General features: G+C 35.0%; 1 protein-coding gene across 1 annotated transcript in view; it reads left to right on the plus strand.

Annotated features, from left to right (window-relative positions):
• LOC149529414 (nucleolar essential protein-like protein) overlaps positions 1-10,794 on the plus strand; it is a 58,880-nt gene extending 48,086 nt beyond the window's left edge. Inside the window, exon 7 of the mRNA XM_089808692.1 lies at positions 10,345-10,794. Within this exon, the coding sequence (XP_089664818.1) occupies positions 10,345-10,424 (80 nt within the window). The 3' untranslated portion in view covers positions 10,425-10,794. The remainder of the gene's footprint in view (positions 1-10,344) is intronic.
• Positions 10,795-15,440: the final 4,646 nt, after the last annotated feature.

Consider the following 15,440-nt stretch of genomic DNA (forward strand, 5'->3'; position numbering starts at 1 on the left):
TTCTAACTATTGGAAGTAGAAACCATGCAATAACACCAAATGTTCTTAATCACCATGCAAGTCACAACAATGATAAAGAGAGGCAATTTTGGTATTATCTTAGCAACAATTTTTTCTGACTTTTTACAAATTAGAGCAAATGGCCTTATATAGAGGCCAAAAATTACAACCAACAGTAGAGATTAAGAGGCAAAACCAACGATCCAAATTGGATCCTAGAAACCCTGATTAGGGTTGCCACTCAGTCGGCCAATGACAAGATGCCACTTTATCAATGGACCAATGAAAAAATGGGAAAAGTGGCAACTAATGAGAAGGCACAAAAATGGTAGCCAATCAGAATTAGACACCTATCCTACCCAAAAGAAAGGAGAAATTGCCACTTGGGCTTACATCAAATGATCTTCTAATATAGTTCTACCCCTTTCTTTCATCTTTTTAGCCAAGGCAATGAACGTGGCTAGCTTGTCGTTGACTTCTTCCATGGGAGGGCAAGGTGCATGTTTCATCTTGAGCTTAGCTGAATTTATCGTGTTGCTCGCTGCTTGCAGTATTTTCTCATGATCCTTGTCATATTCCTTTGCATATCCGATAAAGGCATTGAGGGAGGCAAGGGTGCCCAAATGTTTCTTCTTGACGGCAACCTTCCCCAACTCATCCAATCTCGATCCAAATTTTGTCTCATTGATGTTTTTCTCTTGCCCACTTGAATTATCCTTTTGGTCTCTAGCCTCAAATATTTTCAAATCACTTCCTCCAAATTTGCTCTTTCTTGAGATTCACTTTTCAACTTTCATCACCTCTAAATCAAATAAAAGAGGTAGGACCCCATATATAATTGCTTTTGATTTTGCATGGTCCTAAGTTGCAACTCTAAATTCTCGCTTATAATCTTAGCCCAATCAAATCTTCTCTTTACATTTTCAATTTCATCAATAAAATAATACATCCATTTTTCAAATTGCATACCTTGAGCTAAGCCCATGATTCAACTGAGAAGCACAATAAGATCGCCATACTTTGGTTTGAAATCCGACCTAGTGAGCCTTGATGATCTGGTGACTCCCTTCTTGCCTTCGTGTAGCCAATTCTGCTTTAGATGAATGAAGTAAGCCTTCTGATTATCCTAAAATAACTTAGCCGCCTGATCCATCATTACCATTGCCATGCTTTTATACTGGGGAATATTACATGCTTTTTCGACCACTTGTCCGTCGATGTTGGCTAGCACTTTTCTCCCTTCATAAAAAATGGACTTGGTAACAATATCAAACCGAGATGCATACTCCATTACCAATTTTGGACAAGGCAAGGTAGGAGGGAAGGCCGCTGCGTGTACAATTCCGCTTTTGTAGATTTTCTTTGCCATGGAGGATTGCCCTTTCTTCAATCTATTCTTTAACTGTATCATGTTCACTGTACCGATATTGGTATCACTTATTCGCCTCACTTTCGAGAAGAAGGCGGTTTTAGGCATCATGTCTTCCTTGTCTTTTTTGGTATTCGTTCCCTTTGGGTTCTTGCTTACACTAACATCTACCATCATAAACACTTATTTCTGCCCCTTCGTTCTAAATGTTATGAACTACACTTATCGATCTCCAACTTTCTTTCTATTTATGAAATCTAGCTTATTTTTGCCTTGTCAAGTCCTATTTGTACACTTATTAATCTCCAACTTTCAACTTAGGGGTGGGATTACCACTTATTTTTGCCTCTTCATTACCTTAGGATGGACTACACTTATATCTGCCAACTTCAAACCTAGGGTGGTTTAGCTTATTTCTGCCTCTCCAAGTGTCATATCATGAAATCTACACTTGTCTCTCCAAACTTCAAGCTATCAATGGAATGATGAAGTGGTGGATGATGAATGCAAGAAAAATATAAGGGAAATTAAGAACAAGGAGTATAATTCGCTTTTAAACCAATCTTCACCTCTAAAATGAATAGAATTTTACCTTAATTTTGTCTTTACCAATAACCGGGCCCTTTTCAAATTCGGATAAGATTTTGAAAATTTCAAGCTTCCTTGCAAATAATGATGCCTTAGCAAAAATCATAATTTTGACTTCCTTGAAATCATCCACATTTGCCAAAATCAAACCCTTGGATCACATGGCCTCTTCACCAACAAAATCACCAAAATCTGGAAATTGAAATCGTAGCCTTTGGAAAGAAAATCAGACCTCATAAAATCATCCAAGCAAGAGAAAAATTTCAGATCTGCTCCCAAATCGCTTAGGGCAGAAATTCGCCACAAAGATGGAAGAAGAAAAATGCCACCAAGCAAGGAAAAATCTGCCTAAGAAAATTGCCCAAGATTGAAAGCTGCCCTTCTAGAGAAAAATCGCTCAAACACATGAGGAGGAAGATGGAATGAGGAGATGAGAGAGAGGGGAGCTGCTCTTATACCAAAAATTTCCTTGTCCTTCCAAGCTGGCCGACTTGCCTTGGAGGAAAGCAAAATTAAATTAGCATCTTTATTAATGACCCAGATTTAAATGCCATGCTAAAATTACTTAACGTAAAGTGAAATTAGTCCATTTAATTGCCGGTTTTGATCTGAAATTGCAAAATAAAACAAAGAAAGCTTAGGAGATACCAAAATTTTCATTTAAAAATGTTTTAGAATTAAAATATCATTAAAATTGAATTTAGCAAGTTAAAATCGATTATCAATTTTAATTTACCAATTTCTTTCAACATTTAAAAATCTCCTAAACAATATTTCAACCAATTTTAATGAGATTTTGCAATTTAATCCACTTTCAGTTTTGCAATGCAATTTTAATTTTTAACCAAAATAAATCATTTCTCTGACATTCAAAAATGATTTTCCAATTTCAATTTCATTATCAAAAATTTCTTTTCACCGAAAAACTCAAGATTTTCTGAAATGACAAAATCTAACAAATTCATTTTGAAAATGTTCAAGTTTATATAGTTATTTCAAATTTTTTAAAAATTCGTTTAAGTCCAAAAATTTGCAAATTTATCCTACCAAGTATTCATTTTAGCCATAAAGAAAATGCTGTTTTTGAAAATTGTTTGGCCTAAGGATAAAATTACATGTTTCGGAAAATCAAGTGAACACTGGGTGAAAAAAGCAAATCACATCAAATCCCTTTTGGCTCGAAGGCGTCCAAGGTGTAAAATTTTCAAATTGAAAACTTTTGGACAACTCTGAAAACTTGCTACGGCAACCGAAAAAATTCCAAAAATCTGCGAAAATTGCCAAGGCTTGGCCAAAAAAGGGGGTCCAAAATTTTTGGGGCGATAGTGTGAAAACCTCACAATAGTGTTGTGAACAGATTGACCATTAGGGAGGGTATTAGAATATTGTTATTATATTACTTTAATGGTTAATTATTTATTATATGTAATTATTTGTAGATAAGATCATCTTTACGATCTTATTAAGTTTCTTGTTAGAAACTTCCTATTGTGTATACTTGTAAAACTCTCTATAATGATCTCTTTGATTATTTGTTAATACATCAAATATTTTACCAATTACTTTGCGTAATAACAAATTAACCTTGAATGAAGTAAGTAAAGCACGTGAACAAGATAAATTAAAGTATACCTTGCTTGTCAAACCCTTGTGGATGGGTACAAATCCACTATATCCACAAAGATGTTCGCTTGCTTGTATGTATGTTGAAATGTAGAATGTTTGATGTAAGATGTTTCCACTTCATGCTACAGATCAACGCTTGTTCACCTTGATTGGTAGTTGGCAGGTCTCTTTAATGGATCCAATTGTAAGTTAGAACATCTCATCTTGGATTGAGATGTGCTGTCATTACATACTACATACTTTCCCAAGCTCCTTGCCACATGATCCACTTGAATGGATAGTTTGTAGAACTCCTTAATGTAATCCTTTATGGATGTCTTTGGCATAGGTGTTGGAGCTTCTTGTACAAATCCAGTGCATAGTTGGATGACATCCTTTTGAGGTTAGTCACCATGCAATGCTATTGTGAGATATTGTACTTCGTCAAGTTTCACTACAAGGCACCGCGCCCCTTCAACTTTGTGGTGATACACAAACTTTAGGTCCTCAATTGCTATGATCTTGAAGAATATTTCTGGATTGATACAATCAATTGGCTTTTCTATTTTCAAGGGTTTTGACTTTTGAATAGTTTGGGAGATTAAACCTCAACTTACTCTTTACCTTCATCAAGGCAATTGCAAGTCTTCCCTCTATTCTGATATTCTCCTGGACATCGTGTGTATCTAATGACACCAACTTACGTGTCATGACCTCTCTCATCATTTCTGATGCAGTCCATCAGCATTAGACCTTCTTCTTTATGTAGTTTTGATGGTTTCAACTTGAGCTTGAGTGGGTCTCAATGTATAGGCTAGATTTGTGACACGGGCCAATCGATGGTTTCATGAATGTTATCCTACTATACGAACCATTGTCTTTGGTTCGCTTATTATGCGAAAACAAATGAATAATTGTGTAATGAAACTCTTGCGTGAATTCCTGTAGGACTTTAGAATGCCCACTTCGATACCAATTGGTACAATGACCATACGTGGATCAGATGAACTGCCAAAGTGGTGCACAAAACACACAAGATACAATAGGCAGGATAATAAAGATCAAACAAAAATAAGATTTAGTTTGCTTAGAAAATGAAGAATTACAATGGGCCACATGGTCTATTGGTCAGCCCCATGGAGACTCTCTACACTTCCAAACTAGTCCAAACTCTACCCAAAACCAAGAAAAATTCCAGTCTTTGGTAAATCTGACCAAAGTCAAAATCCTCACACAACCAAGCCACCTTAATGAACACAGGGTCAACAATTTGCACTGCCAGGTAGGATCAAAGTAATTGCCTTAAATATATACGCTCAAGAGGAAATCCTACCAGCATGGTATCATTTTTGACAAGAACAATCAACAATTTGTCAGTAAATTTCAATATGACATTGTTTTGACCTTTTGAAACTGACAAACCATTAGAAAATCTAATTGTTGATGTTTTAGAGATGTGTTCTGATAAAATAACTGGGCTGCAGACATTTGACATTAACTAATCCCTCCCAAGGGTGTGCTAAGAACAAGTTGCAGAGGTTACACGCATTATGAAGCATCACTTGGTAGAGATGTATGGATGAAAAGTTGTTATACCGAAGAACATAGAATGCATGAGACACCATTATTGCCCAACACACCACCAAGACGAGTGCACAAGAAAAACCTAATGTGTAAACAAACTATCATAGCATGAGGTTGCATACACAATAAGCTTGCATGTGGGGAACTACAAACACAGTTGTATCATAAAAGATTGCTCTGACCCAATGATGCTCTTGCATCTCTTTGCTAAGCAATTAGAGGAAACTGCGTTCCCCTTCCTTGCTAGGAAAAAAGAAACTATCTTTCACTTGAAAATGTTTGAAGGTGCCTGTAGAATATAGAACCAATAAATCAACAGAATTTGCAGTGTTTCTTTACTTAATTTTGCCCGTCCTTGAGAACTTGAACTGCTGCAGTCTTACCAAAAACATTGTAGCTAACCATATAATATGCCTTAGATATACCCACTTTTGACAACATTGACTTCCTGCCATTGCTGTCGAGTTTCTTCACATGAACAAGAGTTATATCATTCAAGATCAGCCCCCCCAAACAAAAGCCCTCTTTTGATCAGAGATGATGCAGGCTAGAAGTCACTTTAACTTGTTAGCCTAATTTTCAATCTAATTTTGAGGTATGCCTGTGGATGTTTTTTCGCGCATATTTTTTTTTTCTCTAATAAGGGTGATCAAGGTTCTATTCAAGGGGTAAGCATCTTCCTTGGCTCCTGTGGGTTTGCCTGCAGCAGCTTTTGTACCTTCTTAATCAGATATGGCAAATGATAAAAGGAAAGAGCCAGAAGCCCTCTGAATTTTGGGCTGTATCATCCTGTATTTTAAAGGTTGCTTTTTTCATTTCTTATGCTGAGCCAGGCTGTATTGGTAATTGTTTGGATTATGCAAGATGATATTAGTAAATATGTTTAGGAATAGTCTTGCCTTTTTGTCCTCTGCTTGCAAATCTTAAGACCAATGACAATGAGCTATCTTATTTCTCCACCATCACAATGGCAGGAGTGTTTAATCCAAGGATTTTGTTCCAATCAATAAATTTTGTTAGCTGTGTTTTAACTTCTTTTTTCCTGCTAATAGTAAATCTTCATAATATTAGAGGACTTCAAGCCCTATCTGTTGGTATCTCTAATTGTTGTTGTCTATTAGTGTCAAACACTTAGTCATATACCAGGTAGAGTTAGGAGGTCATCATTGCGACCGAGCTACTCTATATAGGCTGAGTCATATATAGACTTGTAAATAAACATGTAAGTATCAAGCTCTATAGGAGCTGAGCAAGTCTTTGGTTACCGAGTATTTCTAATGTAAGCCGAGTTTAATGTTTACCGAGCAGTTTGAGCACATTGAAATTGAGTTACACAGTAGGTGCCGAGCATAGTAAAGACCAAGCATCAGCAACATATACAGTGAGTGCCTAGTATTAGAGACAGTTAGTGCCAAGCGACACAAAATTGACATTCAAGTCAGGAATGATGCAAACTATGACGTAAACTGTTTCAGGTCGACAATGTCAAGATATTTAATTCTTATAGAGGTTGCTATATAGGTTATTACGCATTTTATGACATGGATCACAGATCCCTATGTTTTGTGATGAACCAATCAGATGGAGAGGCGAAACGAGGAAGCATCTAAAAAACTCTTTACAAAATCTTTAAATAGAGCAGATCTAACCTAGTTTGATACAATGAGATAGAGAGAGGATTGTATGTGATGAGGAGTGGACAAGCTATTCGTACGATTCAAGTATGAATGTGCAAACATTTGTAGAAGAAGTCAAAAGAGTTATGTTATTTGCAGAACAGAGCAAGCGACCTTGTCAAAGCAGTGAAGGACAATAAAGCTATATCAGATCAGAGATTAGATCAGATTGAAGAGAGGAGATCTAAAACCAGCTTATCAGAGCAGACCGAGGATCAGGTGTTGAATCATTTTTAACAGATTGAGACAGGGTAAATCTCTTAATAGAGTGGTCTTAATAGATCTTTGTAAATCTCCTAACAGAGTCCTTATTGTAAGTGAAATCCTTTCACAGGGTGAGACTTAATAGTCTTAAATGCTTTTAACAGGGCATACCCCTCACAAGGTAGATCATTGGATATGGTCAAACATAGTATCCCTAACATGTTAACTTTATTATTGCAATAGTGAAGATTTGTGGGTGTCATCCCCACCCTAGTTTTACCTTCACTTTGGAGGGTTTTTGGGTAACCAAATCTTTGTGTTATGTGTTTACTTTTCATGCATGTGATTGATAGATTATATCTATATGTTATTACAGTTTGATTTTATAAGTTATGCATGCATAAGACATTGGATATGAGATAGTAGATGTGGTGAATGAAGAAAGTATTGGTAAAAGGTTTAAGTGTTACAGATCCTGATTCACTCACCCCTCTCAGTATCTTGGTTTCCAATTAAGACTTCCAACACTATCTTCATGCTTCTTGACCACACAATGATCACAGTTTTCAATTTATAAGGATTATTACAACTAGTAAATGTTGTGTAGGCCAGATGACTTTCAACGCTATCTTCTTGTTAACCACCAGAACAATGGTGGTACTTAGTAGTCTTCTATTCAAGGTTTCTTCCAGTTAGCAAATTTGTTTAGGGAGAATGGGCAAGTTTTTAATATCTTTTTTGTCTGTTCATTGCAAGTCTTTTTTAATACTCGAAGACTTCTAGCATTATCTTCTCTTTTCTCCACCACCAGAATGGTAGGAGTCTTCAATCTAAGGATTCCACTCCAATTAGTAGATGTTGTCTTCTGATAGAAAATCTTCATATTACCAGACAACTTTCAGCACTATCCTATTGTCTCTACACCATTACAATGGTAATAATCTTTAATCTAAATTTTATTCCATTGGTTAATATTGTTTAGGAAGAAAGACTCTGTTTTAAACATTTTTATCTGGCTTCATTGTTTTTTGATAGCAAATCTTCATACCAGATAACTTCAGCACTATTTTCTTGTTTCTCCCCCACTACAACAGTTGCAGCCTTTAATCTAAGTATTTCATTCCATGAATTGATTGATGGTTGTATTGAAGTACTTTCTTGCAGTGAATGGATCCTTGATCCCTGTTTGCAATCTCCTTTTGATTGGTGTCATCCAGATGCTTTGTGTCTCTTTCCTCCTGCTCGATTCACCGAACCCATGAAAGACTGAATATCACAGAGTATCTTGAATCCTGTTTTCTAGGTTGGTTGTAAGCTTAGTCACAGGGTTCGCCGAATTTTCGGCTTCAGATTCAACATTTGGCGAACCTATAGGAAATGAATTTTTTGTCTTACTCATTAAATTTGTACGAAGCTGTTTTCGGATTTTTGAGGAAAAAGCTTAAAAAACGACGCCTTTAGCCTGTTGAATATGCATCCAATTGTATATGAAGCTAGGGCAAAATGATTCTTAAACGTCTGAGTATTGTGGTGCCATTAGAGAGTTGTGTCTGAAGCTCGTCTGCAGATGTGTTTGGCTCCAGCGTCCTGCTATTCACCTCTGCTTTGCTATGTTCGCCTGTGTTTGACTTGTGTGTCTGCTTCTGACCAGTGTGTCTGTGTCTGACTTGTGCATGTGCGTTTGCCTCTGATCTGTGCATCTTCTTAAAGGAGCGACAGCCAAAACACTTCGTCTTATTTCCAGCGAATGACCATTTTTTCATTTATTCATTTAGGTTTGAAACTTTGAAAATTTAATACGATTGTAATAATAAATGTTGTTTTTATTAGGTTTTAATGTTTTAAAAGATTATAAAAATAAATATTATCTTTATTATTTCTTTATCCATAGTAAAATATTTGTATCAATATATATATATATATATATAACAAAAGGCGACAAGGCCTGTATAGATTTTTATTAATAATATAAAAAGTCTTTACAATAGTTGATAAAACTAGAAGTAACTGGCAGAAAGAAGATCACTTCAACTAACCCCCATCATAAGTTACACAAAACTGCTCGATCAAATAGCAAGACGTCCCTGATATGTGAGAAATTTGCTCGATGTGGGTATGAATATATAACTATTGTAGGAAAACAATTTTATCTCTGTATATTTATTTATTTATTATGAGTAAAAGATTAATAAATAATATGTTTATTTATGATTATTGATTTATTTATCATTACAATACATTTTTATTATTTTTAATTCTTTAATATTCCAAGTTTTATTTTAATTCTATTTATTAGCAAAGAAAAGTAAACAAATATCATACTTTACAATTGTTTCCTCAAAGTTACAAACCCTCCCATAGTTAGAAATCATGATCATATATATTTATATTTTTTTGGAAAATTCTGAGACGAATTAATAGTCGAATATATTTCAATTTTTCAACCTTGTCGAATTTCATAGTTGTCGAACTCGAACATGAACCCTAACCTTGTGACTTAGGTTGTAAGTACAAAAAATTAAAAATACTCTTACAAACATCCTTATTCCAGACCAAAACCTGGTCTTGAAAAGTTATAAATTCTGTTGAAGCATAAATATTTAGATTTGTGACTGATGGAACTTGCCACTACCCTTAAAACAAGTTTATTGTCCAGAAGTCTTTATCCATATTTTCAAAAATATGAACAGACTATTATTGTTGTAATGATTGAAGTGGTAATTCATGTTAGTAATGATTGTGCAACCCCTGTACATTAAAATATATTGAGGTATAGGTGTAAGGTTATCTGTTTCAAATCTTTAATAATTCCCCTAAGAAAACCTGCATCTATTCATATTGGGCATTGTGGGATCTTCAGACTTCGCCATTATACCATTGAGGAATATATGATAAATTTTGTGTGTATAGTTTTTGCATCGATCATCTTGCGCTGTAAGTTGAACTCAGTAGCTTGTTCTTTCTGCATAAAATCCTAGATTGGCTGTGTTGATTTTTTACTATTTAAGATTACATATTTGAATATGATAAAAAATCTTATATGTCCCTTCTGGACCCATATTCCTATTTTTTTTCAATTTCCTTTAGTTACCTGCGACTTATCTTCTATTTATTTAGTCTGTAAAACAATGAACTACAAATCTACCATATCGAGGATATACATTTAAAATGATACTTTCTTCTAGAATTTTAATCTGTCATGGAGCCGAGATTTTATTTCATATTCATGCCATATAGTATGATATCGGTTGTTTGTACACTATACCAAGTGTCTTCATTTGATATGATAATTGTTTTTCATTTGCCTCGGTTTTGCAGTTTCACAATATCCACTCAGTGCTGCATGTTGCATAGGCCGCATTTGCAATGCAATTGAACAGAAGTGGAAAATAGTGTGAGGGTGAGCAAGTCACTTAAACAATCATGAATGACAAACTCCTCTGACATTCTCTCTAGTGACCAGTTCCGTTGTTTAACAGGTCAACATTTTTTCTATGATCAAAATGGGCCATATACATGTATTTCATTGCTACTTGCATTTCTATAAATGTAATCTACCTGTGAAAATGGCTTTCAACATTGTTCTCACCTGAAGGGTGCCTGAGTCAAACAGCAAGTTTTGTTTTCCTAAGCCATTTTTAAGGTCTGCTCATGCACACGAAATGCAAGGCCATAGTTCAGCTTCTTCTTTGTTCCAGAAGTACGTCTGCTTGGTTTCTCTGCAGTTTCTTTATAATATAATAGAATGTATTATATATTCTAACAAAATCTTTTTTTAATTTTACCTATGTATGCAAATCTGAAATTTATATCTGTCCTCACTTTCCAAAGGTAAGTATATTCCATTCTTCTTTGCACTTTTTCCCAGCAACTGTAAACCATCAAAGTGCCCTTATTGCTTGAAATAATTATAGTGGCAATTTTAACACCCTCTAGGCCAAATTGGTATGTAGGAGAGAACAAAGTGAAGTTTGTGTCCAATTGTATTGTACAACTTGAGCTGTCCTAATGGCAAAGACATGCATGTATAGCCGAAAGCGGGGTTCATTTGTTTGAGTCTAGAGTGGGGTTGTAATATAGTGGGACACAACTGTATAGTTATCTTTAAAGACACATATTTGACAATTCTCTGCACTTTTGCCTTACTCCTGAATACTTTCTAGAGTAGATTTCACCAATAATTTTAATATGACCATAATTAAGAGGCAAGACATTAATTTACACTTCATTATTTGTTAAAAGTGCTGTTATCGGGTGATTAAGGTATTGCCACCTCAAAATATTATCTAAATGTCATATCAAGCCTGTTATGACACTGGCTTTATTGTTTATAATTTCTTTTAATGGTGCTTAATTGAAGATGGATTATATCAAATTAGACAGACTTGTTATAATTTGAAAACTCCTGATTGGAGGTAAGATGTTTTTTTGAAGTGATAATGATTATCCATGAAGGGATTTTAAACGAAGTAGTTCTATTTTATTTGGATTAATAAAATATATTTAATTAATTAGTTATCCTTTAATACGTGAAAATTAAGACTTTTTAAGAGGAAAGCTCACCATATATTTGTTGCAGATATGGTATCAGTGTGCTGTCTTTGATGTCAACTATGTGGTAATGTCCTTGTGTAGTTGAGCATTGTGGTGATATCTTGTGGTGATATCTTGTCAAGTTACAGAGGAATTGTCTAGGGCAATTACAGTTTATCTTCTAAGGCAGAGACAATAATCTGTTCCAGATTTTACTGCATAGCAATAATGTTGAGACTCAAAAGTTTGTAAAGCCAAAAAGATGCTATATCCAAAGCTTAGAGATGACAGCATATCAAATTGTACTAAGGTACGGTAAAAGGTCCCAGAGGATATGTCAGAATGCCCCACATTCCATCGCAATAAATGATACGGTCAAAGTATTTTTGCAGACATGATCAAAGATGTCCAAGGCATGTTCTATTTAAGTTCCAGATAATTTGGTTTATTGCAAGTACAGTTTTCAAATAGTCAAGGTGATCCAAAAGAATTGGTATGCATTTTTGTCTTCACCTGCACAAGTGGTTATGTTCCTGTGCCATTAGAAGGTTGTATATTTCAGCTGTATGAGCCTATGTGCATACTCCTTTAGAAGCACATGAAGTTTTTCCATGATTCTGCTCTTACATCTTGTTAGTGCTGTTACTCTGGGTGACTAATGGGTGATGGGCTGACATGGCATGGTTCTCATGGTGACTAATGGATAGTGGGCTGACATAACATGGTTCTCATACATGCCATGTTTTCATGCCACTTTGGAGGTTGTATTGGGATATTTTTTGGGCGTAGTCGAACCTTTTTTTTTGACCGCAATATTTTATCCTTTTGGGTATATGTATTGTGGCTGATTGGTGTGGTACTACGTCTTATCTACACACTACTTTGAAGACTACTCAATTTATGTTTTGAATGCATTTGAAGGATATGTATTAGAGATCAATACAATTCTGTGAGTAGCTGTATAGAGTGCAAATATAATTATTTCAGAGTAGTAAGCTGGCGGCAAACATTCATAGATGCGAGGAAAAGTGCTAGAGGCAATGAACCGAAGTAGCATACGTAATTGTGCTAAAGCATTGTGGTGGATGTTTGTCATTATCTCTTGTAAGATTGCAGCCTCCCTTCTATAAGTGTTAAATGTTGTAGGAAATAATTAACTTGCATTTGGTTATAGCCTTGAAAATATAATTCAAGAAGTCGTAGCTTTGGGTTTTCAACTCATAAAGCTTATTGTCATCTTGTTATATGTGAGGTTGGATTTGAACAATGGCTTGAAGTAATTTGCTCACCATGGTTTTCTCCTTGTCAAATTTGTTAAGACTAGTAAAACACTAGGGTTTTACGTTCATGTTATTTTTGAAAGCTCAAAAACCTTAAACCCTTTCTCTTTTTTGGCGCTATACTATGTTTCTATGTTGACCAATTCATTTGTTTCCCAATCGTATATGTTAGGATTTAAGCCCATTAGCATTGCTAAATAGTTGACCTCGTGCATTAGGTTATTTGGTTGGCATCCCCAGTGTGTGCGCTTATTAAATCATTCCACACACACACACACACACACACACGAGCCCTACTTATGTTGTTGATCTCATATAGTCTTCCCACAGTTTCAAATGTCTCTTGCACTTGTAATTTTGGAAATGAGAGATGCTAAGTGATCCTTTATGGAGTCAATCAAGAGCTTCTTAGCTTTAATGATATTCTTCTTGAATTGAAGTTTCTCCAGTTGATCGTCTAGCTCAAATAAGTTTTCCTCCACAAATTAAAGATTATTTTCTTTCAAGTTCAATAAGAATGCTAAACTTCCATGTAGTGAAGTTTGAGGCACCTTCAAGTCTATCTTTGGGCTTGGGACCAAAAAACAATTTTTTTAGTCTTTATATTGCAACTTGAATCCCAAAGATGAATAAATTTGTTGCTAAATAAGTCTGATCATGAACATTTTCAAGCCCACTCTAATACCATGTTGATTTTATGATTAGATTAATAAAGAATCAAAATATTAAACTAGTTCACATACTGTATGCAAAGAAAATCTTCAAGAAGGTGAAAAACCAAACAAATAATCTTTGATTATACTTGTCAAAATGATTAAAGGCTAAATACAATTTTGGCAATATCGATCTATGATCAACATGCAACATATGAGTATTGATTTGCTAAGCAATATAAATTGATTTGAGTATTTATCAAGTTAAAATCTCCGTTTGAGAATGTGTATCGATCTGAATTATTCTTTATCTTCAAGAATGAGTTGATTTCTTTGAATATAAGATTGTTACACATGTACACGTGTACATATACCTAATTGTTGTGATGTGAAGTTACTGAATGTAGATGGTGTCTCTTGAATGATTTAGAAAGCATGCCTAATAGTATGCCAAATTGATCATACCTCCCCTTACTCGCATTTGATCTTTTAATAGTTTGTTGTAATCTTAACAATTATTATTCACCAATTTGGAGATCAGAGTAATTTTTTTGTTTTGATAGATAGCCTCTCGATGCTGACTTCAACACTCCCTCTTAGTTAGGGAGGCATCCTCTCAGACGCGTGAGACAAAGTAATGTTCATCATGCTACTCCTAGAGGGTGGATCTAATTAAATTATGTCTTAGAGAAATGCACTAAGGTCTCACCTTGAATTCCCCTGTCTCAAAGAAATGTACTACGAGGGTTGACACCTCAAATTTCTCCGTCAAAGACAAATGCATTACGAGGGTTGACACCTCTAATTTCTCCATCTTAGAGAAAAATGCACTACGAGGGATGACATCTCAAATTTCTCCATCTTAGAGAAAAATGCACTATGAGGGTTGACATCTCAAATTTCTCCGTCTTACAAAAAAATTAACTACAAGAGCTGACACCTCAAATTATGTTGTCTTAGAGAAGAATGGACTATGAGGGTTGACACCTAAAATATCTCTCTTAGAGAAAAATACACCGAAGTACATCTCAAGAAAATCACCAATTCCCTCTCAGCAAAGGATTCACTCTGTATAATTCCAAGCTTGTTTTGGAAACACAAAAACTTTACTTTGGTAAGAGGCTTGGTGAGAATATCCGTTGTCTGTTCTTTAGTGCTAATGTATTTTAATTGAATAGCATTCCCTCACATCATATCTCTAATATAGTGATATTTGATCTAAACATGTTTTGTTTTGTCATGAAACACAAGATTGGCAACAAGTTTCACATAAGTTTTTTACTACAATGAAAATTGCCGGATGTACTGATTGTCCAAACAAATTTGCAAGAAGCTTTCAAAGCCACACATCTTGTGTTGCTATACTAGCTACAACATATTTTAACGTGTTGTACTTTGGGCAACTCGATTGTTTCTTGCTGCTTTGGAAAATCATAACAGATCCCAAACTAAAATATGTAGAAGTACTCTTCTAATGAGTAACACTTCTCGTCCAACCAAAATTTGTATATGTTAGCGTAAATAATTATTATTTATACTTTACTTAAGTTTACTTAGGATAAATGCATTATTTTATTATTTCTTAGGTTAGACACCTAGGAGTTTGCATATTCATATGAGTTGTCATGTTGACAACACAGGAGTAAGCAACGCTAATTTAGCACATGGTGTGTACAACATTGGAGTTTGCATAATCAACTGAATTGTCATGTAGACAACACAGTTGTTTGCACTCTCAATTTGGCACATGGTGTCTACAACATAATTTTACGTGACACACCTTTGTTGGCTTATCTCTTATCATCGCACTGACTCCTATGCTTAATGGAGGATAACCCATTCCTAGTGGACATGTGCTTAGTTGTGAGGCTTATCATATTGCTAACTCCTAGACATTCTAGATGCATCATATAAGCCTTTATATATAGGCACCTCTAGTGTACAATTG

Source organism: Cupressus sempervirens, chromosome 11 (assembly GCF_028749045.1).
Source record: "Cupressus sempervirens isolate cs-2001-9-10 chromosome 11, ASM2874904v1, whole genome shotgun sequence".
In the NCBI taxonomy this organism is placed as follows: domain Eukaryota; kingdom Viridiplantae; phylum Streptophyta; class Pinopsida; order Cupressales; family Cupressaceae; genus Cupressus; species Cupressus sempervirens.